The sequence below is a fragment of the Camelus bactrianus genome, chromosome 18 (genome assembly GCF_048773025.1).
Source record: "Camelus bactrianus isolate YW-2024 breed Bactrian camel chromosome 18, ASM4877302v1, whole genome shotgun sequence".
Taxonomy (NCBI): domain Eukaryota; kingdom Metazoa; phylum Chordata; class Mammalia; order Artiodactyla; family Camelidae; genus Camelus; species Camelus bactrianus.
In genome coordinates, this window is record NC_133556.1 from 26593092 (window position 1) to 26617480 (window position 24389).

General features: G+C 39.2%; 3 protein-coding genes and 1 non-coding gene across 5 annotated transcripts in view; 2 read left to right on the plus strand and 2 right to left on the minus strand.

Moving 5' to 3' along the window:
* Window positions 1–1622, minus strand: part of ZNF263 (zinc finger protein 263) — a 39198-nt gene extending 37576 nt beyond the window's left edge. Inside the window, exon 1 of the mRNA XM_045512731.2 lies at window positions 1466–1622. The gene's annotated coding sequence lies outside the window, so the exon portion shown is untranslated. The remainder of the gene's footprint in view (window positions 1–1465) is intronic.
* A 120-nt stretch (window positions 1623–1742) lies between these two features.
* On the plus strand, window positions 1743–14010 carry ZNF200 (zinc finger protein 200). 2 transcript variants are annotated; one of them, XM_045512737.2, is made up of 5 exons: window positions 1743–1904; window positions 2653–2984; window positions 3615–3706; window positions 4009–4132; window positions 11725–14010. In XM_045512737.2, the coding sequence occupies exons 2-5, from the start codon at window positions 2738–2740 to the stop codon at window positions 12441–12443; spliced, it is 1182 nt and encodes a 393-aa protein (XP_045368693.1). In that variant the 5' UTR covers window positions 1743–1904; window positions 2653–2737; the 3' UTR covers window positions 12444–14010. The 2 variants fall into 2 exon arrangements, with proteins under 2 accessions (XP_045368693.1, XP_010948132.1); XM_010949830.3 differs by having other exon boundaries at window positions 1745–1904; window positions 11722–14010.
* Window positions 6732–6804, plus strand: TRNAA-AGC (transfer RNA alanine (anticodon AGC)). Its single transcript has one exon. It is a non-coding gene; the product is annotated as a tRNA-Ala (tRNA).
* A 6806-nt stretch (window positions 14011–20816) lies between the features above and the next one.
* On the minus strand, window positions 20817–21761 carry LOC105064909 (olfactory receptor 1F1-like). Its single transcript, XM_010949946.1, has one exon. The coding sequence runs from the start codon at window positions 21759–21761 to the stop codon at window positions 20817–20819; it is 945 nt and encodes a 314-aa protein (XP_010948248.1).
* Between the last annotated feature and the right edge of the window lie 2628 nt (window positions 21762–24389).

Below are 24389 nucleotides of genomic sequence, written 5' to 3' on the forward strand. Positions count from 1 at the left end.
CATCCATGTTTCAGCATGTATCAGAGCTTCATTCCTTTTTTATTGCTAAATAATAAGCTGTCATATGGATACACTACATTTTGTTTCTCTGTTTATCAGTTGATAGACATCTAGGGTGTTTTTTACTTTTCAGCCATTATAAATAATGCTGCTACTCAAGTACAAGTTTTCATGTGGCCATGTTTTCATTTCTCTTGAGTTTCTACACAGGAATGGAATTGCTGGATCCTACTGTAATCCTATGTTAACATTCTGAAAGACTGCCAAACTCTTTCCGAAGTGACTACGCATCTTTTCAAATGTTAATGACCATACAGTTTTCTTCCTCTGTGGAATGACTTCACAGCCTCTGCTTCATAGCCTTTCTGTCAGTTGACAAAAGCTCCTTGTATGCTGGGACTATCTAATTCTTTATCTGGCTTATCTACTACAATTATGTTCCAGTCTATTGCTTGTTTGACATTTGTTTTTTAAGTTTTTTTTTTTTTAAAAACAATCACATAAGTTTATATTTTACTTTAAGGCACCCCAGTTTCCTGTTTTGCCTCAACATTAAACTTTATTCTCTTTAGTGCTCTTTCACTGGTTATTAAATTCCATTTTGGGGGGTAAGTAGTTTAGGGATGGGAGCCTTACTTTTTTTTACCAGAAGAACAGACAAGTTTTGCTAGCAGAAAGTTGAACTGCTACCCTTTCATACAGGTCCACATACATTCAGATCAAATTTGGCACTTATTGTTCCACTTATTCACTCCTAGTTCATTGATTAAATGAGGATTTTTAGTAATTTTGATGTCTGGAAAGGCAAGTATAATTTTTTTAAAATTTTTGTTGCCACAGTTTTAACATGCTTTAGACCATGGCTAAGTGAGTCGTCTATAGTTAGCGTTAACAAACGGGATTCATTTATATTTCCACTTTAGTCATCCTGCCTGAGGCTGGTGCTGTCTAGAGGAATAAGGCAATCCCTACCCTTGTATTGTCCCAATCCTGATCAGTACTTCACTGGGGAATGAACCGAGTATGGGAACAATGCAGAAAGACGCTGTTAGACGTCCGTGAGAGGCTGAAATCGAGGACTGAAACGGAAATGGTCTGAGAAAGAAGGCTAGAATTCCTTAGAAAATAAGACAGCCAGTCCACACGGCAGTGTAAAAGCTGGCAAATAGGGGAAGGTGGGGTAGCCCTGCTATCCAGACGAAGGGACGGCTGTAGCAGGACCCCAGACCTGGCGGACGCCTTGACCCACTACCGACTCCCCGCCTCCGCAGTTTTTTGGTCGACCTCTGATGCTGCAGCGGAAATTGCGGTAGCCTCTTGCAGCCCTTCCGGTCCGTGAAATAGCCCGCTTCCGGTCGAGCCCCAGCCCTGCCCCCGCCCCAATCTCTTCGCCTGGCGATCTCCCATTGGCTGTTTGCTTCCGAACTACCTTTCCCAGCAACCACAGGATTTAGACAGTCCGTACCTGGAATTGTGCCAGCCGGTCACGGAGGGCTGAAGCCAGCCTTCTGCTTTCCATCTCCCAAGTACAGCCAAAGGGAGAGCGGCTGCCGCCAACCTGGCCTCCCTGAGGTCCTGAAAGCTCCACCTGCCGGCTCCGAGCCTCGCCTTCTCAAGCGCAGACAGTCCGCTCAAAACGAGGAGACCAAGCTTCCGCACCGGAAACGAGGCACCGGGCGTGACGTCACGGCTGCCGACGCGCTCCTCCTCCCAGAAGGCACCGCGTCCCTGCCGTCTTCCCCAACTGACGGCGGCGCACACCAATAGTCGCCGGCTGCCTGTGAGGACACTCCGAAGGGCGAGAGGTGGGCTTGGCCTCTCGAGCCTAGTTTCCTGGTCTCTCCCCGAGTCTGGGTCTCTGGTCTGTCCCCAACGAGCGCCCCGAGGCGACAGAACCTCAAGAGGTGAGGGACTCCGGGAGGGCGGGAACCAGGCTGAGCGGGCTCCGGGAAGCGGAGTGTAGTCCATTGCTGGAGGAGCCTGGCTGGATTGGTAGCTGGGGCACGCCCCAGGCGATGCCGCCAGCGGTGAAGATGCCCCTTGGCCAGTGGGAGAGGCTCCAGAGTGGGCCTGGCCCGGTGGGCCCTACTGTGCTGTTCCCTGCCTCTCTTAAGGGGCTTTGAGGGCAGAAAGGACTCAGCAAGCCACATGTAGACACCTGATGCAGCCTTGCGTTTGCTCCTTGAGCCATCAACTGCCCCCTCCCCACCCCGAATGGCATCCCAGGGACCGGCGGTTGAAGAGATGCAGTGAGGCCAGATTTAGTGGCCAAGCTGACTTCTTAAGCAGATGCTCTCTGTATTGGACCGCAGATTTCCTGCCTTCTAGACCATTGTTTTTTCTACCAGCATGGGTTAAGCCATTCTTCCCAGTGGAGTTCTCTCAGGAAGATGGCCCTTGATCTTCTGCCGGCTGCCTGTGCTCCCTTCTGTTTGGCCCTTGAGGTTTGGCCATCTTTTGGCTTTCAGTCTCAGGATATTCCTTTCGGGCCTTGCTAAGAGTATAAGATTGAGGCATCTTCCTTTCAGTTTTGAGTTCCCTACCCCAGCTTGTCTGTCCCTTCGGATTTGGATCTTCTGTGGCCTCACTACCTAAGACACACATTGGAGTGCAGGCATGCCCAGTCTGACCCATGGTTTCTCTCATCTGCAGTGTGGCTGTCTGACAGGTTTCCTCCAGTCAGAGGTGGCTCTTGAAGCTCTGCAGAAACAAGGGTGGCGTGTGATTTCAAGACACGATGGCTGCTAAAGTGGTTCCTATGCCCCCAAAGCCAAAGCGGTCCTTTATACTGAGGGTTCCTCCCAACTCCAAGCTGGGCCAGGACCTACTTCGAGATGCTACTAGTGGGCCCAAGACCATCCATCAGCTAGTTCTGGAGCACTTCCTCACCTTCTTGCCCAAGCCAAGCCTGGTCCAGCCCAGTCAGAAAGTCAAGGAGACCTTGGTTATTATGAAGGATGTGAGCTCAAACCTTCAGAATAGAGGTAAGAAGCACACACTGTTTCACTCGAAGAGAAGAGGATGCTACTGGGGACTGAGATAGACTTCCATGTTAGTAATGAATTCAAGTTAGGATGGTGGGTATTGGAAAAAGGAGTTGATTTTAATAAGTCAGCATGCCAAGGAGAGGGAGTATTTTTGTTCTCAAGCTGGAGCTTGAGTGGTTTGCTGAGTAAGTGTAAAGCCATAGAATGATCAGCGCGCATCTTTTCTGTAGTGTTAGTTTTACCCGAATATTTTTAGGGGTGGGGAGTATCTTTCCAGGATAAAGAAATGTGGATAAATTATTGAATTGACTTCAGCTCATGTGGAATTTTTGGAAATTTTGTGCTTGCTCTGGACATCTTCAGCCTTTACCTTTCCCCAGCCTTCCTTTTAGTAGCAGTGGGAATTTTAAAAGGTGCTTAGGGGGATCATCCTTTTCATAATGAGGAGACCCCATTTAGGTTCAAGACCCTGTAGTTTGTGGCTTGACCTCTGATGGCTCATAAGAGCATAAAAAGCCATGAGTTACCTGCCAAAGGAATGAGGACAGCCTGGCTTCAAGGTGTGGGTAGAGTTGCCATATTAGAGTTACTGACTTTTCTATTTACTACAGCTTCCTCTTTCCCCAGTGCAACCTCGTCCCTTAGTGAAGCTTGTACCCAGAGAAGGAATCCAGCAGAAACAGGAGACAGTGTCTCTGTGTTTGAAAGCTGAGCCTGAGGTGGGTTCAGTTTTCCTGTTCACTGTTTGACTGCATTGTCTCCTCTGCTTTTATAGCCCTCCCATATATAAAAACACACTCTTGGGAGTCAGCAGGGAGATTGGACTCATTTTTCACTGCCTCCTTGGACATTTGTCTTCTGTTTTTCCTCTGGCTCCTCTCAGCCTGGCTATCCTGTCTGCATGGGACTTAGAAATCCCTTTTGCCATCTGTTCCCTGATCTTTGGGTCTCAGTCTTTCTTAACAGGAGGGCTGTCAAGGAACCTCTGTTACTAAGAGGAAGGGGGCCTTTGCTCTTTCAGGAGCTGGTAGTCTTTGAGGATTTGAATGTATTTCACTCCCAAGAAGAATGTGTTAGCCTGGATCCTGTTCAGCAGCCCACCTCAGAGATGGAAGAAGACAATATTGGGGAGATGATGTTACTAGGTAAGAAATCAAATCCCTTGTGTGTTAAGGTTGAAGACTGGGAAAAGCATGTTCTGTTTCATCTCAGACATTTTTGAGGCACTGTTCACACCAGCTAAGTACATAATCACACGCATGTTTAATTTTTGTTGTATTCTATGAAACAGAGCATTCTCCAGCTGTGAGAGGCCATTTTACCTGTATCTTGGGGGCAGCAAGGGTGGAGGGGACTTCTCTTGGTAAGCAAGACCTGAGACCTATGTACTAACATCAAACATTTAAACACACAGAAATTGCAGGCATACTGTTTCCAAATCCATTTTCTGCATCCAGTAGTATTCTCTCAACAGGTGCATTTTACATTTGTGTTTTCATTGGACGTATGACTAATTCTTTTATGTCTTTTTTTTTTTTTTTGATGTTCAATAGCTGTGAAGTATGTACTAGTATAAGAGAAAACATCATTTTCAATGGAAATAATATCTAGCACTTACTAAGCACTTGTATGCCAATATACACTAGTCTAAGTACTTTGCATGCATTTATTATCTCATGTAATTCTCACGATAGTACTGTGGGGCATAGGAATTATTACTATTTTATAGATGATGGAACTGAAGCAGAGATCAGCAAAGAAATTTGCTAAAGGTCACACAGTAGGTTGTGGAGTGGGTATTTGAACTCAGGGGATCTAACATCAGAGCTTGCAGTCTTGGCCCAGAGCTATACTGCCTCCTTGCTGCATTTCTCATAATTTTGTCTGTGAATTTCCTGTATGGTTGGTGAATTGGGGCCTTCTTCATTTGTCCTCATTTCCCAGTAACGGTTAATAAGTGTCCTCAGTGCTACATATGAACTCATCTGGAAGCAGCTTAGAGATACTTCAGCTTTTCTCTAGAAATATACTCATACTCTAGAGCCAGGAGCCCTCAAAAATCATTTTGCTGAGTGCTTGGTATTTTTTACTTTGCCTTCAAGACTGGTTCTGAGGCTGACATAGAGCAGAGAGGGAGTTCTTTGAGTTGCCTGGGGTGACAGAAATCCATGGTTATTGAACTCTAGTTGTCTTACAGTGCATAGTCAGGGTAGCCATACCTACTGGGCCTGGTTAATTTCCCACAGATTATTCTATGTAATACTTTCTTTTTTTAAAAAAATATTTTCTTTATTTTAAGGAAAAGTGTAAACAGATCAAATTTATTACACTAAGTTTTTCCTGAGCCTTAGGCAAACCTAGAATTTATTTTGGGTGACTGGTGGATATGTTGACAGCTCCAGTAACACTGCACATTGAGGTCCTGAGAACCAATCCTCACCCTCACCTTTCCCCTCCCTTGCCCAAACTCTGCAGCTGGTGATTTAAGCTTAGAGTCATTCACCAACATTTAATAAATGCTATTTGGTTTTGTGTCAGGCAGAGTTGGCTTTTGGAGTTGATATTCAGCAGGTTAAAAAAAATACATAATGCTAATATGTAATGCTCCATTCCTACCCTCTAAGAACTTCTAAGTTATAGCTATAGAGAGCTGTGGTAAGGCCATGGCAGGGTTTGGACCCAGGAGCAGAGTTTGGAAGAAGACAGTTTTGATTTTAGATGAGATTCAGCCCATGGAGGAAATAAAACAAGGTTATTTTCTGGGCACTTGGACAGTGGGGATTAGAGGTCAGACATAAGGATGTAGAGATTTGGGAGTAATCAGCATATAGTTGGTAGCTGGAATAGTAATATTTGGTCACTTTGCAAAGGGAAAAGTGTAAGGGAATGAACCTCAGGACAGGAATCAAAAGGAGAGCCAGACAGAGGAAGACAGAATTTGTGTCTCAGTCCAAATAAACCACAAGAAAACAATAAAAATGTAGAACACTTAAATTGTCAGTGAGATGGTTCTTATAGTTCTATTTGTCTTCTACTGTGGTAAAAGAATATATCTTTCCAGGATTGATACAAATTGACTATATACTGTTGCAATAAAGGAAGAATCAGTAGAGTCCAAACAGTAGAAATAATACATTAGGATCTATCACAGTGCGGTACAAACTAGAAGTTAATAATGAAAAATTTGTAAGTTCTTTCTACCTGTAAATTTAGAAACTATTAAGTAACCTTGGGTCAAAGGAGAAATACAAATTAAAATAGCATAATTTTTCTAGAAAACACTACATGTCAGAGTCTATGATACAATCTAAAGTGGTACTCAGAAGACTGTTCAAGGCTATAAAAAATGTATATTGATATACAAAAATTAAAGTAATTAAGCCTTTAACTCAAAATTAGGAAAACAACAAGATATATGAAAGGAAAACAGGAGCAAAATATTAATAAATAGAAACTTAGAAATCCATAAATTAAAAATAAAGGACCTAATAAGTAGAAAGATTTACATACAAATAGAGAAAGCAATTTCCATACAGGAAATTGAAACTCAAAAAGCCTAGTCCCACACACAAGAAAAAGGACCAGCCTCAGTTTCACAGAAGATTCTTGTAAATCTTTAAAAATTAGACAATTCAAATGCTGTGAGGACTTCCACAGTATACAAAAAGAAGGAAAACTTCCAGATTCTTTTTATGAAATTAATGTAACAAAGATATCACAACCTGGTAAAAATTGCCTTGATCAGGAGGGTATGGCTCAGTGGTAGAGCATGTGCTTAGCATGCACAAGGTCCTGGGTTCAATCCCCAGTACCTCCATTTAAGTAAATAAGCCTAATTACCCCCAAAGGGGAAAAAAATTGCCATGACCAAATAAGATTTATTCCAGGAATGCAAAAATGATTTAGTCATAGAAAATCTTTTTATTCTAAGTCTGTCCATCTTATAATAAAAAGAAGAATCCAATGATCATTTTCATAATTACTGAAAAGATAATTGACAAAATACAAACTCCTTCTTCATAAGAAAGATAACAAAATAGTAACTAATGGATTCTTCCTTAATGGACTACTTATCCTTTCAGCCAGCATCGTCTTTAATGGGAAACACTGAGAGGTGTACCCACTAGAATTAGGAGTACGACAATGAAGCCCACTAGCACTGCCACTATTTAATATTGTGGTTCAGGTATTAGCCAGTGCAGTTAAATGAGAAATTAGTTGTATAAGAATTTGAGAAAAATTCAGACTACAGCTTATTTACATATGATAATGGTGTAGCTGAGAAATCCTAGAGAATTTCTGAAAACTTATTACAAATAATATGTGCATTCAGTAAGACAATGGGATGTAAAATTATTATATGGAAATCATTAGCTTTCATATATGCAAACACAATTGTTTAGAAGATACACAATAGGAACAAAAAAGATTAAACACCTAGGAATAAGCTTAGGAACTGTGCAGAAATTATAAGGAGAACTTTAAAATACTTTTAAAGGACATAGAAGTAGATTTGAGTGAATGGAAAGAAATACATGTTCTTGGTTGGGAAGATTTAACATAAAGGTTAGTTCTCTCTAAATTGATTTATGAGTTCAGTGTAATCCCTTTAACAAAACCAGTAGGATTTTTTCCCCTGGAACTAGGCAATCTGATCTCCAATTCAAATGGAAAAATAAATACAAGTAATGAGGAAAATTAAAAAGAAGAGCAGTGGAGGAGGAGGGTTCTAGCCCCTCAGGTTTAAAGCAGTGTCTAAAGCCTGCCTTGAAAACAGTGTTATAGTATTGGCATGTGAGTAGATAGACCAATAGGATGGAATAAAAAGCCCAGAAATAGCTTCAGATACACATTTGGTTTATGGTAAAGTTGGGATCTCCAATCACCAAGGTAAAGAGGGATTTTTAATAAAAGGTACTGGGACAACTTAGTAGCCATTTTTAATGGCCATTTGGTGAATCATACCTTACTTTGCACACCAAGAAAATCTCCAGGTGGATCAAAGATTTTAAATGCTTTTTAAAAAACACACAGTTAAAGAATGTGGGTGAATTCCTATATAACCATGGGCTAGGAAGACTTTTCTAAGACTGAAAAATCCAGAAGTGTTGAAAGACAAGATCAATAAAGTAAACACATTAAAAAAAAAAAAACTTACGTATGACAATATAAACAAATATATGAGCAAATAAAATGCAGTATATTAAGGGAAAATATTTGCAACTTATCAGACAAAAGCCTAATCTCCCTAATTTATTAGAGATCCTAGAAATTGGGAAGAGAAAGACCAACAGATTCTCTTAGAAATACAAATTACTCTTAAATACATGAAAAGACGCCCAGCCCTACTCATAATTAGAAATGCAAATAAAACCTTTACTGAGTTACCTTTTTAAAAAATCTGTCTGATTTATACAAATCAGAAATTTAACAACACATTGGTGGTGAGGTTGTTGGGAGACAGGTGTATTGCTGGTTGGCAGGCAGAGTGGTACAGTCCCTATGTATGGGAATCTGTAATTACCCATGTTACAGGCGCATTTACCTTTTGATCTAGCAGACCCACTTCTGGGAATCTGAGCTACAGATAATAGCAACAGCATATATTCAAAATAAGGTACAAGGTTATTTATTGTGGTATTGTTTGTAAGAACACAAGGTTGAAAACAATCCAAGTGTTTCTGCAGGGGACTGTTTGAATATAGTATGTTTCCACACATCATAGCACAATAATCTCTCTGCACTGGACTATAGTGACTGAAATAAGGCAAGTAGCAGAAATATACATAGTGTATTACCTTTTATATAAGAAAGGGGGAGAAAAAGAAAAATGTATTCCCTAAAGGAATAATGGGAGAACAAAAAAATTAATGAACCTGTCTGGGGGATGAATAGAATGGATGGGGACAGAGATTAGAGTAAGGCTTCTCAGTGTATAACCTTTCATGTTCTGATTTTTGAGCCATATAAATATATTTACTAAAATACTTTTTTAAATATAAATTTTATTTTTTTATTGAGTTATAGTCAGTTTCTAAAATACTTTTAAAATTAGTACACTTAAGGAATGTAAACTACAGTTGACCTTGAACAATGTAGGGGTGAGGGGTGCCCACCCTCCCAGCAGTCAAAAATCTAAGTATAGTTGATACCAGCAATCAGCAGGGATAGCCATACCCGCTGTTCCTCTACATCCATGGTTCTACATCCGCAGATTGAACCAACCTTGGATTATGTGGTACTGCAGTATTTACTGTTGAAAGAATCTGCATATAAGTAGACCCAGGCATTTCAAACCTATGTTGTTCAAGTGTCAACTGTATTTTCATTGACTCTTTCAGGAAAATAAGAAAAATCATATGAGTTTCTTTTCTTTTCTTTTTTTTTTTTGTAGTTTTCTTCTTTCTTACATTTATTTTTATTTGGGGAGGGTAATTAGGTTTACTTATTTATTTTTAGAGGAGGTACTGGGGATTGAACCCAGGACCTTGTGCATGCTAAGCATGTGCTCTACCACTTGAGCTATACCCTCCCCCTCTGAGTTTCAGTTAATAGTTCTCAAAATAGAGATTTAGCTCTTAAATATAACCTAATGCTTATAATCATTTATAAAACACTGATGGTAATTCCTTTAAACTGAGAATAATGTAATCTGCTGTCACCATCAATATCATTAATTAGATTTTCTAAAGCAAGAAGATAAGAAAAAGGGGTTAAGAAGAATGAATATTAAAAAGAAAAGGCACCAAAATATGATTTGTACTTAGAAAATCTAAAAGGATCAACAAAAACATTATTATATTTAATAGTTTTAAAGTAGGTCGATAGGGATAAATATTTAACAATCAGTAGCATGCTTAAGTACACACACAATAATGAAAGCTCTCATTCAGAATGGCTATAAAGTAGGAGTAAACTAGAGATGTTTTATTGGTTAATAGAAGATTCTTAAATATTAGAAACAGGTCTAAATGGGAATCATGTAAAGGCATCAGTGCCTTCCAAATTTATTTATACTGTAAACACAGTCAAGTTTGTGAAAAGGTAGAAGTGGATATTATGGCTGGTTTTACCAATATTAGACATGTTGCAAACAACACGGTGATACTGAACTCCGTATGTGTCAGAGTTAACTGTAAAAATAACTCATAAAAGAAGGGCCAGGACAGAATAGAAATTTATCAGATTCTGAAAGATTGATCATATACGTATGTATGTGTGTGTGTGTGTGTGTGTGTATCTTAAGTTGTGGAGTTATTATAGAGGAAGACTTTGATTAAAAAAATATATCAAAAATATATAACAATTTGGGTCCTGGGTTCAATCCCCAGTACTGCCATAAAAAATAAATGAATGAATGAATGAACCTAATTATCCTGCCCAAGAAAAAAAATGTATCAGTAGTGACTGACAAAAAGACTAAAATTTGTAATATATAAAATTTACTTAAATTTATAAAGGGTCTCAGTCCAATAGATGAATTACTGGTTTGCAGTAATCAAAGAGTAAAATAAGGCTACATTGAAAAACCATTTTATATCTGTTAAATATTTGAAAATTATATCTAATGCTGGCAAGATTAGGTAAAATTGATAGCCACATGTTGACAGTTGTACTGAAATTTGTACAGCTTCTTTGGAAAGCAGTATAGCAGTTCATATCAAGAGCTGTGATAAAAATTGGCACATGTTTTGACACAGCATTTTCATTAACCTAAGGAAATAATTATAAGAAGTAATTAAAAAGAAAATCTATTGGTGTGAATCTACTAAATCCAGCAGAGATTCATATTCCAGCTTTAAGATCAACCACATATCTAAGTGGTTGCTTTAATCCTTTACTTTATTCTCAGTAAGTTGGCCAGACAAGTCCCTTGTCACACTGTGTGTTCACAGCATACTTTTTTTTCCCACTCTGTCACCTAGTCTTTATAATCTCTTATTTTATAGACTTTTTTGGGAAATACAAATACAGAAAAGTCTACAAATCATAAATGTAAAGCTCACATTTTCACAAAATGTACACATTTGTCTAACCACACCCAAAGTTGACTATTCTTAACACCCCAGAAATCCCTCTTGGGCCGCTGCCCAGTCACTACTCTCCTTCCTCCCCCCAAAAGACAACTGTTGACGTCTTCCATAGTCTCATTTTTTGTCAGTTTTAATAATCCTTTAATGTACAAATAATAATCCATTGTGTGAATGTACTATGCCTCTTTTATTTTTGGTTATTTTAATTGTTTCCAGTTTTTCACTATATAGGATATTATAATGTTACCTAATACTATAATATTGTAACATTAAATGTGGTGAAAACCTGGAAGTAACTCTTACCATTCACTTATTAGCCTCCTAAAGATTATAAGTGGCACACTTTAGTATTCATGTCCTCATCCCCATGCTCCACACAGAATATAAGGTCAGTATGAACTTGGTGAGTGAGTAATTAGTGCCATTCAGAAAAAAAACATATGAAATCTTGCAGTATAGTTCCACTCATTTCAATTTTTTAAAGAAAAGTAGAAAGAGGACTGTGTGCTTGCATATGGGGTGTGGAAGGGTTTATCAGTCACGTATCCCACCCTCAACAAGAGTGGGAAAGCACTGATAGCAATTATCTGCCAGGGCTCAGATTTCTGACTTTCAGGGTAATAGTTTCATGAGAAATTGGACTTGTTTTTCCCCACCTGGTGTCATACCCCTCAAAAGTTATTAAATTCTCTCTGTTTCAGCAGTCAATGACAGTAATCCTGAGGGTGAAGATCTTCAGAAGGAACCTGTAGAGAATGAAGATTGTAGAGAAAAGTCTTTAGATTACGATGAATTGGATTGTTCCGTGGTCTCTGAGCAACCCCCAGATTACCAAAAAGAGGAAAGACTAAATACGTCCATTCCAAAGGAAAGGAAAATGAGAAATCTTTTAGTTACTATTGAAAATGATACTCCACTAGAGGAACTCTCAAAATACGTGGATATCAGTGTGATTGCACTTACTCGAAATCGGAGAACAAGAAGATGGTATACTTGTCCACTGTGTGGAAAACAATTTAACGAAAGTTCTTACCTTATTTCCCACCAGAGGACTCACACTGGAGAAAAACCCTATGACTGTAGTCATTGTGGGAAAAGCTTCAATCATAAAACAAACCTTAATAAACATGAGAGAATCCATACAGGAGAGAAACCTTACTCTTGTTCTCAGTGTGGGAAGAACTTCCGTCAGAATTCTCATCGGAGTCGCCATGAAGGAATTCATGTAAGGGAGAAGATATTTAAGTGTCCAGAATGTGGGAAAACCTTCCCAGAAAACAAAGAATTTGTGATTCATCTGCAGAGTCATAAGGCTGAGAGGCCATATGGTTGTAAAAAATGTGGGAGAAGATTTGGTCGTCTGTCAAACTGTACCCGGCATGAAAAAACGCACTCAGCATGTAAGACCCGAAAACAGAAGTGAGATCAGGAAAGGTCGGATAGTCCTGCCTCAGCTTGAAATGTTCCATAAGGAATTCTGAATTCCCAGGCTATCTGAAACAATACAGATATCAAAACCTCACTAGAACCAAAGATAGGTAAATACCCATCTTGGCTGAAACCTCAAGTCTTTAGAAAATTCACAGGGAAAAAAAATCCTCAAGGGCTATACCTCAGTTAGCAACCAGGCTTTTTGGACTAAAGATCTTTCTTTTGTGAACTTATACAACTATGTACAGGCCACGGATCCCTTTTCCAAGAAAGGCTTTGAAATAGGAGTCTGGAAGCTGCTTACCTTCAAGGTGAACAGAGTGTTCTGAAAATACGTCTATTTTTTCTCCCACATAAGAGTTCACACTTGAGAAATGATGCACATGTCCTTTTCTGGAACTGTGTTCCCCTGAAAGAACCAAACTACTGATTTGTTAAGCCAACAGCTTCTATACAGCAGTTCATGTAACCCTTTAAGGACACCAGTAAGCTTGAGAGTTAAAAGGGAGTGTTTACTTTGGAATATAGGAAAATACAGCAATTGAATGTCAAAGACTTACTCTATCATTTGTAGGTGATCTAGAGATCAGTTTCAATAACACTTGCAATTAGTGGGGGAAAGTAAAACTTAACAGAAATCCATTTCACAACATGATTGAAGTATCTAATGTTCATACTGTATTTTGTTCAGCCATTAATTGCTCAAACAGCTCTCTCATGCCTTTCCCTTGCCAAAAGAAATTCGGGGTGCTCAGGCCTGGCCACCCAGCCCCACTCCTGGAAAAGCTCTTTCGAATCTTGTTCCTCTGTTGAGCCAAGAAGAAAACCTGCTAGGAGGGGAGCCCCAAGAGCCTGAAGAGGAGGAGGAAGACAGGACATTGGCTTGGATCCATGGCTGGTCAATAACCTTATTTACCGTGTGCTTCATTCCCATCTAAGTGGTCATCAGACCTTTGGCAGTGGGTGGGCACTACCTCATAAGCAAAGTGTTCTAGTTTTAGAAATTATGTCTCCAGTCGCTAGCTCACATTACCCCTCAAGAGACAGGATTCCAGTATTGTCGTTGTAGGGGATATTTGTTCTCTTTGACCTCCTGATCCCCAGACTTCTGACATCTGCCAGAGGCAAGGCCAGCAGTGCCTTCATGGGACTGATCCAGTGATGGGAGATTTTAAGGATTCTTGATCAGTTTTGCTCTTAGTTTTCCTAAGGTTTTACATTGGTATTTTGATTGGAATAGATTAATCCTATAAACTATTGAGGAAAAATTACCTTTACAAATTTGGTTTCCCATCCAGAAACATACTTTCCATTGATGGGAGTATTGTATCCTGAGTAAGTTTTTCTAATTTTCTTCATGTAAGTTCTACACAATTTTGTTATTGTAAGTAGTTTTTTTTCCATTATATTTTTCTAGTCGGTATTGTTTTTAAATAGGAAAGTTATTTTTACTTATATATTTGCAAAACTGGTGGCCACTTCTCTGAATGTTCTTAATTTTCAGTAATTTCTCAGTTCTGTTAAAATTTGTGGTTAAAAATTATACCATCTACAAATAATAGTTTTGGTTCTTCCTTTCTGCCTGTTGCTCTTTTTCTGTTGTTGCTTTTTGGATATGTGGGTCTAAGCTTTGTTTTGGGACAAAATACACCAAAAGAAGGACATTTTATGATATAATTCTGTCCTGAGTCTTAGAGGGAAAAAGAAAAAACCATCACTTAAAGCCCACATTAAAACAGACCTTTATCAACTTTGTATTTCAAGGCTACTCTACCCCTTAAAATAAGGGACAAAACTGGCTGCCGACGTTATTCTCTTGTTTCTTTGGAAGTCTGGCCAGGCCTGCCCAGTTATCATGCAGGGGACCCCCCTGCACACCTGGAAAACTTAAACAGCTGCTGGGCAGTGACTAGAGAGGGTGGGGTTCCTGGAGCAAGATGGTCCTGGTCCCTGCCCAGGGGTCTTGCCACAAGGTCCCCAAGGTGTTTGGATGGATGATGCTCCCATGACCCAACTTACCCACCTCCCCCCCAACACCCAGCAAGTGCCTCTGCCCTGCCTGTGGCTGTGGGAGAACTCAAGGTCAAGATCCCCCAGAGGGCGGGGCCTGCCTTCCCCAATCGTCTGGTTCACAGAGAAGCTGTCAGACAACGACTAAGTGCTTAATGAGGAGCCCAGCACCAGTTAATGAAAAAAAAGTAAACATAACAATGAATGGTTTTCACGTAGAGCAGCAAAAGCCAGTTACAAAATGAAGGCCCAAAGATCCCATTCCAATAACTACAAACCTAAAGAATGCACCCCCTAAAGAGCCAGTGCCAGGCCCTGGGTTGTAAAGGGGAGCAGCACACCGATGGAGCTTCCTGGGGCATGGGGTGCAGGTTGGGGCAGAAATTCAGTTAATCTTAAAAATGCATGCAGCTACACACTGTGACAAGTGCTAGGAAGGAAAGAATTCTAGGAATGATGCTAGTGAGTCTTGTAGGTAGAACTCTGGGGAAGTGGCATGTAAACTGAGACCAGAGGGAGGAGATGGGGGAGTGGGGTATGGGAGCAGTGAGGGAATGCTCAAATAACGGGACATAAACATAATTTTTAGATTAAAAAAACAAGAATGGCCAAAAGAAATATATGAAAGGATGGATGTTCAGCCTTACTAGTAATCTAATGATTATATATTGAAAGAACAAGATGCCATTTTAGGGGTACTAAATGAGCAGGTTGTGCGTGTGTGTGTATGTGGTTGGCTTTGCAAAAGAGGAATGAAAGCAGCATGCATCTACTGTGACAAGAATGTTAAAATTACTACTCCCTGACCCAGCAATTTATCTTCTGTGTACAAGGGAATTTATTATAAATGCTGAAAAATTAGAAACATCCTAAATGGTTGAATAAATATGGTGGGATATTATAAAGCTAATAAAAACAATGCTTCTCATTAAGCTTAGTTGTCAGGATGGGTCTCATCCTCTGTTCTCTCCTGAGGCCACTCCAGTTTCACCTTCAAGTCCCAACACTTCACTAAGCATTCATAGAATATTTCACCCAACAACAGAAGACACATCCTTTTCAAGCTCCAACGTCAAACATCACCAAGACAGACCACATCTGGGCCATGAAACACACCTTAGCAAATTTAAAAGCATAGGAATCATACAAAGTATACTGTTAGATCACAATGAGATTAAACTAGAAATTAATAACAAAACATCAGTTGAAAAATCCCAAAATATTTGGAAATTTAACAACACACATGTAAGTAACATATGGGTCAAAGATGACTCAAGGGAAATTTTAAAATATTTTAAACTAAATGAAAATGGACATACAACTTATCAGAATTTGTGGGATGCAGTGAAAGCAATGGATGCATATATTATAAAAGAGGAAAGATCTAAAATCAAAAATCCAAGTTTCCACCATAAGATCTACAAAAGAAGAGGAAATTAAATCCAAACAGAAGAAAAGACATAATAAAAACTAGAATAGAAATCAATGAAATTGGTGGGAGGGTAAAGTTCAGTGGTAGAGTGTGTGCTTAACTTGCACAAGGTCCTGAGTTCAATCCCCAGTATCTCCATTAAATAAACAAATAAACCTAATTGCTTCCCCCCAAAAAAACAAATCAATGAAATTAAAACAGGAAATCAATACAGAAAAACAAAACCAAAAGCTATTTCTTTGAAAAGATGTATACAGTTGATAACCCCCTACCCAGACTAACCAATAAAAGAAAAAAGAAGGTACAAATTACTATTATCAGAAATGAAAAAGGGGGCCATCAGTATGAATCCTGTGGAAAATACGATAGTAAAGGAATATTATGAATAACTCTACACCCATAAATTTGATAACCTAGATGAAATGGACCAATTCCTTGAAAGACACAACCTACCAAAACTCGCTCAAAGAAAAATCATCTGAATAAGCCTGTACTGAAGAAACTATAAATAATTAATAACCTTCCAAAACAAAAGGCCCTGGGCACAGATGATTTCATTATGAATTCTACAAAATGTTTAAGGAAGAAAATATGCCAGTTCTCTACCATCTCTTACAGAAAATACAAGCAAAGCAGAAGGAACACTTCCTAACCTCATTCTACCAGGCCAGCATTACTCAAATACCAAAACCAGACAAAGCCATTACAAGAAAGGAAAACTACAGACTAATATCCCTCATGGGCATTGATGCCAAAATTCTCAACAAAATATTATCAACTAGAATCCAACAGTGTATAAAAAGAATTATACACCATGATCAAATGAAATTTACTCCAGGGATGCAAGGCTGGTTCAAAATTTGAAAATCAATGAATGCAATCCATCACATCAATAGGCTAAAGAAGAAAAATCACATAATCAGATGTAGAAAAGGCATTTGACAAAATCCAACACCTATTCATGAGAAAAACCCTCAGCAAACTAAAAATAGAGGGAAACTCCCTCAACTTGATAAAGAACATGTACAAAAACTTACAGCCAACATCATAATTAATGGTCAGAACTAGATGCCGTCCCCCTAAGATCAGGAATAAGGGAGAAAGATCAGGAACAAATATATCCCCTCTCACCACTCCTAGTCAACACATACTGGAAGTTCTAGCTAATGCCACAGGACAAAGAAATGAAAGGTATACGGGTTGGGGAGGAAGAAAAACTTTATTTGCAGATGACGTGATTGTCTGTGGAAAGTCCCAAAGGGGGGAGGGGGGGTACTTCTGGAACTCACTAGCAATTATACCAAAGTGACCTTAATTTTAGATACATAGAGAAATATTTACAGATGAAATTATGCCTGGAATTTAAAATAAAACAGGAAAAATAGGTAAGGCATATAAATGAAACAATATTGACCATGAATTGATAATGATTGCATCTAGGTAATGGATACAGGGCAGTGTCATGGGTTTTAAGTGGCCACAACTTTGACCTGGTGAAAAACAGTTACACTTTCTGACTCCACAACTTCTGGACTATTTTCCCTCTAAGTTCTTCTTAAAAACTAGACAGTTGTTTCCTGAGTTCATTATTTTTTTCCTTATATAACCCAAATTAACTATCAATGTCTAACCAAATATCTTTCCAATTGATACTCATATCTTTCCAATAACCAACAAGAATCAGCTATCCACGGTCAACCAATAGTGCCAGTATTTTGCCTCACAACATCCTTGCCAAATGCCACAAGGTTTTTAAGGCTGCCAAGTTACTGAAGACAACAGTTTTACCAAATGTTTCACCAGTACACAACACAGTAACCATTTTCCATCCTCCTATAAAAATTTCTTTGCCTGATCCTAAGACCAATACCACATATTTTAGGCTTTTGTTACAACGCCCTCCACATCTCCCACTGTTCAGTTAGTTATTGCTCCAGTGCTGCTTGGGAAAGATATCCCAAAACTCAGTGGATTATAGTAAGCATTTATTTTTCTCACTCATGGGTCTGTAGGTAGGTTGTGGTGGCTCTGCTTCACCCTAGACGTCAGGTTGGATTCAGGTCTGGTTCCTGTGTCACATTCTGGAACTTGGACTAGAGGGATAGCAGCTCCCTGATGAATGTCCTTTTTGTGGCTATCATAGGAGTGCAAGCGACAAACCAAGCTGCAGAAGCAGATTTCAGGTGTCATGTTTTGACTGCTCACATTTTGCTGACTAAAGCAAGTCACAGAGCCAAGGTCAAAGTCAACAGAATAGGAAAGTATATGTTACCCCAAGGGGAAGTGAGTGGGGACTGAACATTTGCCAAATAATAATCTATTACAAACAGTGGTCAAAACAAATAAAAATCCTCGTCCTTATGGAGATTACATTCTAGCAAAGAGGATAAATACAAAGAAGTCGGAAATGGGGATAATGTGGTCTGAAAAGATATTCTTGCACATGTAAGCAAGGTTATATGCACATCTGTAATGATAAAACACCAGAAAAACCTAAAAATTCACCAATCACAGCTATTTAAATAAAATTATATGACTACTAGACTGGTGGGGGGGGTCTTTATTTACCTATTTTGATAAACTTGATACACAGTATACATTTCTTTGAAAGATGAGGTAAGTCCATATGTATTAACACAAAAAGGTGGAACTGATTAAGAGTTTTGGGGTATCTCTCCTAAAAAGTTTATGCCCATATAATCCTTTATTTTTATCTACATAAAAGGGATTATTCTGTAAAACACTCCTTCAATTATATCCTGGGAATTCTTTCCACATCAGAACTTACAAATCTCCCACATTCTTTAAGTGGCTATACTGGACTTCTTTATAAGGATGGATCATAGTTTACTGAATTGCTCCCCTTAGATGGACACTTGGTTATTTCCAAGTGTTAAGTCTATGCATGTTTACAACAATAAACATTTCTATGCCTGCAACATGGTATAATTTTGCAAGAATAATCTACCAGATATTACAAAGTATTACAAAGCTTCAAAAAAGCCTCAAACTAAAGTAGCATGGTATTATCACAATAATAAAAGCTCATATCAATGTATCAGAACAGAGAATCTAAAAAATATATCTATATCTATACCTATATTTATATATTTATAGCTATAGGTCTTTATATGAATTTGTAGTCATTCAGAGGATGTACTTGGTCATGGATCTGGATATGTAAGAAACCTGGTCCCACCATGTCTGAACTGTGGGACCTTGAGGCAGTCACTTAATCTCTCTAAATCCAGGGATGGCCTTGAGTGGGGATGATAATGATACTTACCTCATGGCTGAAATATTAAGATAAATGTGAAGACAAAAGGCCAATAGGCTAGCACATTTTAAGTTCCCAACACATATTAGATATAATGATCAGCATTTTACAAATGATAAAAGTAGTGTTATAAATAGTGAAGTAAGGGAGGGTTGCTTAAAAGTAACTGGAGCAATTTTATAAATACATGAAGAAATGAAATTAGAACCTTAAACACAAATTATCAATTTAAATTGTTAAAACTAAAAACAGCTAGAAGAAAATATAGCTGAAGAATTAAGTAATGAAAGAGTGGGGAAGAAAACATAAAGCATAAGAGAAGTGGAATAAAATGAAAAATAAATTCTTTTGCTAGTTATAATTATAGAAAACTAAAATATATAATATGGCCAAAACTTTAACAAAACCAAAAGATAAAGCACAAACTGCAGAAAAATAGTTGTAGCACTTGTGAAAAGTTGTCTAGTGAACAAAAAATATTGTTCAACAATTTACTATGGGGTCAACATTTAAAGAACTCTCACAAATAATAAAAACAATTTAAGAGAAAAATGCCTAGGAAAGAAAATGAAAATCAAGAACCCTATATCCAATAAGGCTTTCAGAAATGATGCAGACCTGCTTTACAAAAAGTACTAAAAGAATTCCTTCATGCTGAAAGCAAGTGACCACAGATGGTAATTAAAATCCACACAGAAAAACAAAGAGCACTGATAAAGGCAAGTAATTATGAAAGATAAGTGCATTTTTTCTCCTTTCCTCTCTTAAATGATTTAAATCACAAGTGGATAAAATAATATGAATGTAATGTATTGTTGGGCCTATAGCATATAGAAATATAATATACTTGCCAATAATAGTACACTGGAGGTGGGAGGGAGTAAAACTGTAATAGGTTAAGGAAATGACCACAAATGGAAAGATAATGATTATAAGAATGTACTGTTGAGCTTGTAACATTGATATATGTAAACCAATAATACACAAAGAATACTCAAAATGAGGAAAGGGAATAGAGCTATAAAGGAGAAGCATTTCTTTATGTCACAGGAATTAAGCTAGTATAAATCTGAAGCTGTTTTGATAAATGAAAGTGTATATAGTAAAACCTAGAGCAACCACTTAAAAAAATAGTGAAAAAAATTATTACTGGGGTTAAAATGCTACATTACAAAATATACACATAATGCAAAAGAGAGCAGTAAAGACACAGAAAAGACACAAGATGCATGAAAAACAGAAAGTAAAATGGCAGGCATTAATATTAAAAGTTAATTGGTTAAACAATCCAACCAAAAGTCAGAACTCATCACACCAGATTAAAACAACATGATCAAAGTATGCATTGCTTACAGAGTATGCACTTTAGATTCAAAGACACATTAGATGGAAGTAGAAGATTGGGGGGAAATGTGTCATGCAAACAGAAGCCACAGGAGAGCTGGACTGGCTATACTCATATCAGACAAAATAGACTTTAAAACACAAAAAGTTACTATAAACAGGGATATTGTAAATCAGCCATATTTCAATTGATAGTAGATGATTTTCTCACAAAAGACGAAAGCTAGGTTTTACATAATCGAAAAAACAAAGATGATTTTCTTAGCAATTAGTTCCCTTCATGATTTTCTTAGCCCATTTCATTATTGAGTTGAAAAAAAAGTCATTGCAACTTTTCTAATAGCCCCTTTTATATCCTGGTTTCTCAGGCTGTAGTTGAAGGGGTTCAGCATGGGAGTCACCACTGAGAACATCACAGCAGCTGCTATATTTGTCTCAGCAGAGTGGGAGGATGAAGGGTTGAAATACAGAAATATGATGGTGCCATAGAAGAGGAAAACCACAGCCAGGTGGGAGCCACAGGTGGAGAAGGCTTTCCATCTTCCCTTTGTGGATGGGACTCTCAGGACAGTACAGGTGATAAGGATGTACGATACCAGAATGCAAATAAATGGAGCGATTGTTATCAGCCCTGCTTCAAATAGAATCATCATCTCATTGAGATGTGTGTCAGAGCAGGAGAGTTTCAGGAGGGGGGTCACATCACAGAAGAAGTGGGGGATGGTGTTGTCTGCACAGAACAAGAGCTGAGCCATCAGCAAGGTGTGCAACAGCACACTCAGGTTGGCAATGACCCATGACCCAGTGACCAGCAGAGCACAGAGCTGGTGGGTCATCTTTGCTGAGTAGTGTAAGGGGTGGCATATGGCGACAAAGCGGTCATAGGCCATTACAGCCAGGAGGAAATTGTCCATGTCCACAAACATGAAAACAAAATACATCTGCGTGAGACACGCAGAGAAGGAGATGGTCCAGCTCCCGAGCAGGTGGTTGGCCAGCATCTTGGGGACAATGGTGGAGGAGAAGCAGATGTCCACGAAGGACAGATTGCTGAGGAAGAAATACATGGGGATGTGCAGGCGGGAGTCCATGCTGATGGCCAGGAGGATGAGCAGGTTTCCCAGGACCGTGGCCAAGTACATGCTCAGGAAGAGCATGAAGAGGAGCTGCTGCTGCTGCTGCTGGGGCCGCCTGGAGAGCCCCAGGAGGAGGAACTCAGAGACACTCAACTGGTTTGCCCCTCTCATGGGGCTGCACTCAGATGCAGAGAAGAGAAGTAGAGGTTGGAAACATAAAAGCTAAGGGTTTGGATACAATAATCCAAGCTCCAGTCATGATCATGTTGGTAAAACCTGTGTTAGACTTGTAGAGTCTGCCCCTACTCCCTACACCCTCATAATCCAACTCCCAATCCCAGATGATTCTGGCCTCACTAGGCTGATTTTTAAATTTTTATCAAATATAACATAACAACACACAGGTACACACACAGCCCTTCTCTACCATTATGTAAATCTCTTTTAACATTCTCAGGCTTTCTCCCACTTCTCAGTAGCTTGTAGCCAAAAGAGAAACAGCTGATTATTACTGGGTTTATCTCAAGCTCCAGCTGATGGATTCAGGACTCTTACTACTACTCCCTGTATCTGGAAGATTTAACAAAGGAGGTTCGTCAAAAAATTTCACCCATTAGTAAAGAAATATTGGTATCTCCACTGTTACAAACTTACCTGGGAGAAGTTAGTGCTATTGCTACCAACTGATCTTCACCTTTGAGGAACTGGCCTGTGCTCCTCTTTATTATAAGGTTTGGAAAGTCTTGGAAATATAGGTACGTCCTGAGCAAGTGAGGAGCAGAAGATCATGGTCTTAGCCTTCTGTGCAGGAAGATGTTTTTGGGTATTAGAGATAGGTGTTTACAGTAGCCTTCATGGCCACTGGGACCAGATTCCCTGAGAGCCTTATTAGAGACAAGCAGAAAGTAATTGTTCCACCTAATTCCTTGTCCCTGTGGACCCAACAATGATGACAAAGTAAATTATCTAACTCCTAGGTCAGAACTTGGAGATAAAGCAATCTGTGTGGAGGTAAGCCCCAGAGAAAATTCTGAGACCTCAAATTTCACCACCACCACCACCAGACCACCTTGCTCATCTGGGCTTATGTTTATGTATTTGATTTTTCTTATCTTCTTAGTTCAGAAACTGAAGTTACTGCAGTGTTATCTGAGTTAACCCCTTTTTTTTCTCAAAATCTGGTCATTTATTGTGTAGAGTTGGGGATGCTTTTGCAGATGGGGATGCTGGGGTGGGGAGAGGGTGGCATTACAGAGTTGTATTTAATCCTTTAAAGCATTTGATGTAAAGGATAACCTGGCCAGAGAGATGTATCAGAGAGAGCATAGCATACCATGATTGAGAAACCACAGGCTTCTAAAATAGACTTCTTTTGGGATGTCTTCCCAGATCACAATGGATCACCCTTTTCTGAGGATGGTCCCCAATCCATAGAGTCACAGGGGTGTGGGCTCCAGCAGCCCAATTTATAGTCCACCACATCCTGCCCAGTGAGGATTCATGACTGGATTTGGGAACCTGGAATTGAGGCTGAGGACCTGTGGCTCATTCTCATATGCCTTGGTCTGGACATGTACATCCAGAAGCTTGCAGCTTTCTCCCGACTGCCTAATAGACAGAGAAGCAAAAGCCTACACAGAAAGGCAAAACTGGCACACCCAAAGAGAGGAGGGGAGGTAAGCTGGAAAGAGTGCTGGTAGCTGTCCAGGTTAGGGTTCAAGTCCATTTCTGATGCTTGGTTACATTGTGGCCTCACTCAGAGTTCTTAGTTGAAAACAATAAAAATGAAGTCTTGACAAATTAAGCAGAAAAGGATTTCTTGAAAATGATAATACATACTTTTCAAAAACACTGAACAATAGGAGAAGTAGGCTCAGGAGGTCACATGGCAGCTACAATGGCCCAAATCATGCCACAAAACAGGTCTGATTAGCATCCTAATGTTCCTGCTGCCTCCAAGCATAAATCTTCCAGTTCATGGCTCTGACGCAGCTATCATGGGACACGGGGTGCCACCAATAGCACTGTTAACCTGGAAATCCATCTTCCTGCAATGGCTCCCACTGCTAGAAAAATTTCCTCTTGGTCCGCCTTCTTTGTGTCAAAGGTTGAGTCAGGATAGCTGATGGGTAGTTGTGTGCCCACAACTTAACTGCAAGAGGCGCTGGGAGATAGGTTAGTCAGAGTTTTGTGTTATATAGGAAGAAGTAGGCTTCTTTCCCTGCCAGAGTTATGAGGTAGGGTATTACCTAAGCTCTGGAAGTGGTTACAGAAGTTGGGAAGTCGAAAAGCATGATAAATGCCTACTAGAGTCCACCCCTCCAGCTACACATTATCACATATCCCTCTTACCAATTTATTCTTTAGTGGAAGAGAAATTCTCTGGCCTAACATGATACAACCATTCTTCCCACAACAGGAGGAATAAGTCAAAATCCCACCAGTTACTGTATCCAGGTCCAAAACCAATGTCCTCCTTATTCCAATCATGACATTCTATAACTTCTGAATCAAATTTGAAAGTTAACCAATAACTACATACCCTAGTGATATGTAAACAGAGGGAGAAAGGGAGAGGAAAGAAGAAAGCTAGTTAGCTAAAATGCATAAATATATACATAAAAAAAGGAAGGAGGAAAATATGACCAGATGATGCAAACTTCATTTCCACAGGTAGCCACAGATGATTAATTCATATTAATAATTCTCCTTATCCACCATCTAATACATGCCCCCTTTATCTTTAGCCAGCATCTCAGCGGTTCAAAGTTTTAAAAATCGGAGTAGTAACCTAAATTT

Coding starts and splice junctions, on each gene's coding strand:
- LOC105064909 (XM_010949946.1), bottom strand. CDS start 21,761: ATGAGAGGGGCAAACCAGTTGAGTGTCTCTGAGTTCCTCCTCCTGGGG.
- ZNF200 (XM_010949830.3), top strand. CDS start 2,738: ATGGCTGCTAAAGTGGTTCCTATGCCCCCAAAGCCAAAGCGGTCCTTT. Junction 3,707..4,008: donor GTTTGAAAGCTGAGCCTGAG/GTGGGTTCAGTT, acceptor TTGCTCTTTCAG/GAGCTGGTAGTCTTTGAGGA. Junction 4,133..11,721: donor TGGGGAGATGATGTTACTAG/GTAAGAAATCAA, acceptor TCTCTGTTTCAG/CAGTCAATGACAGTAATCCT.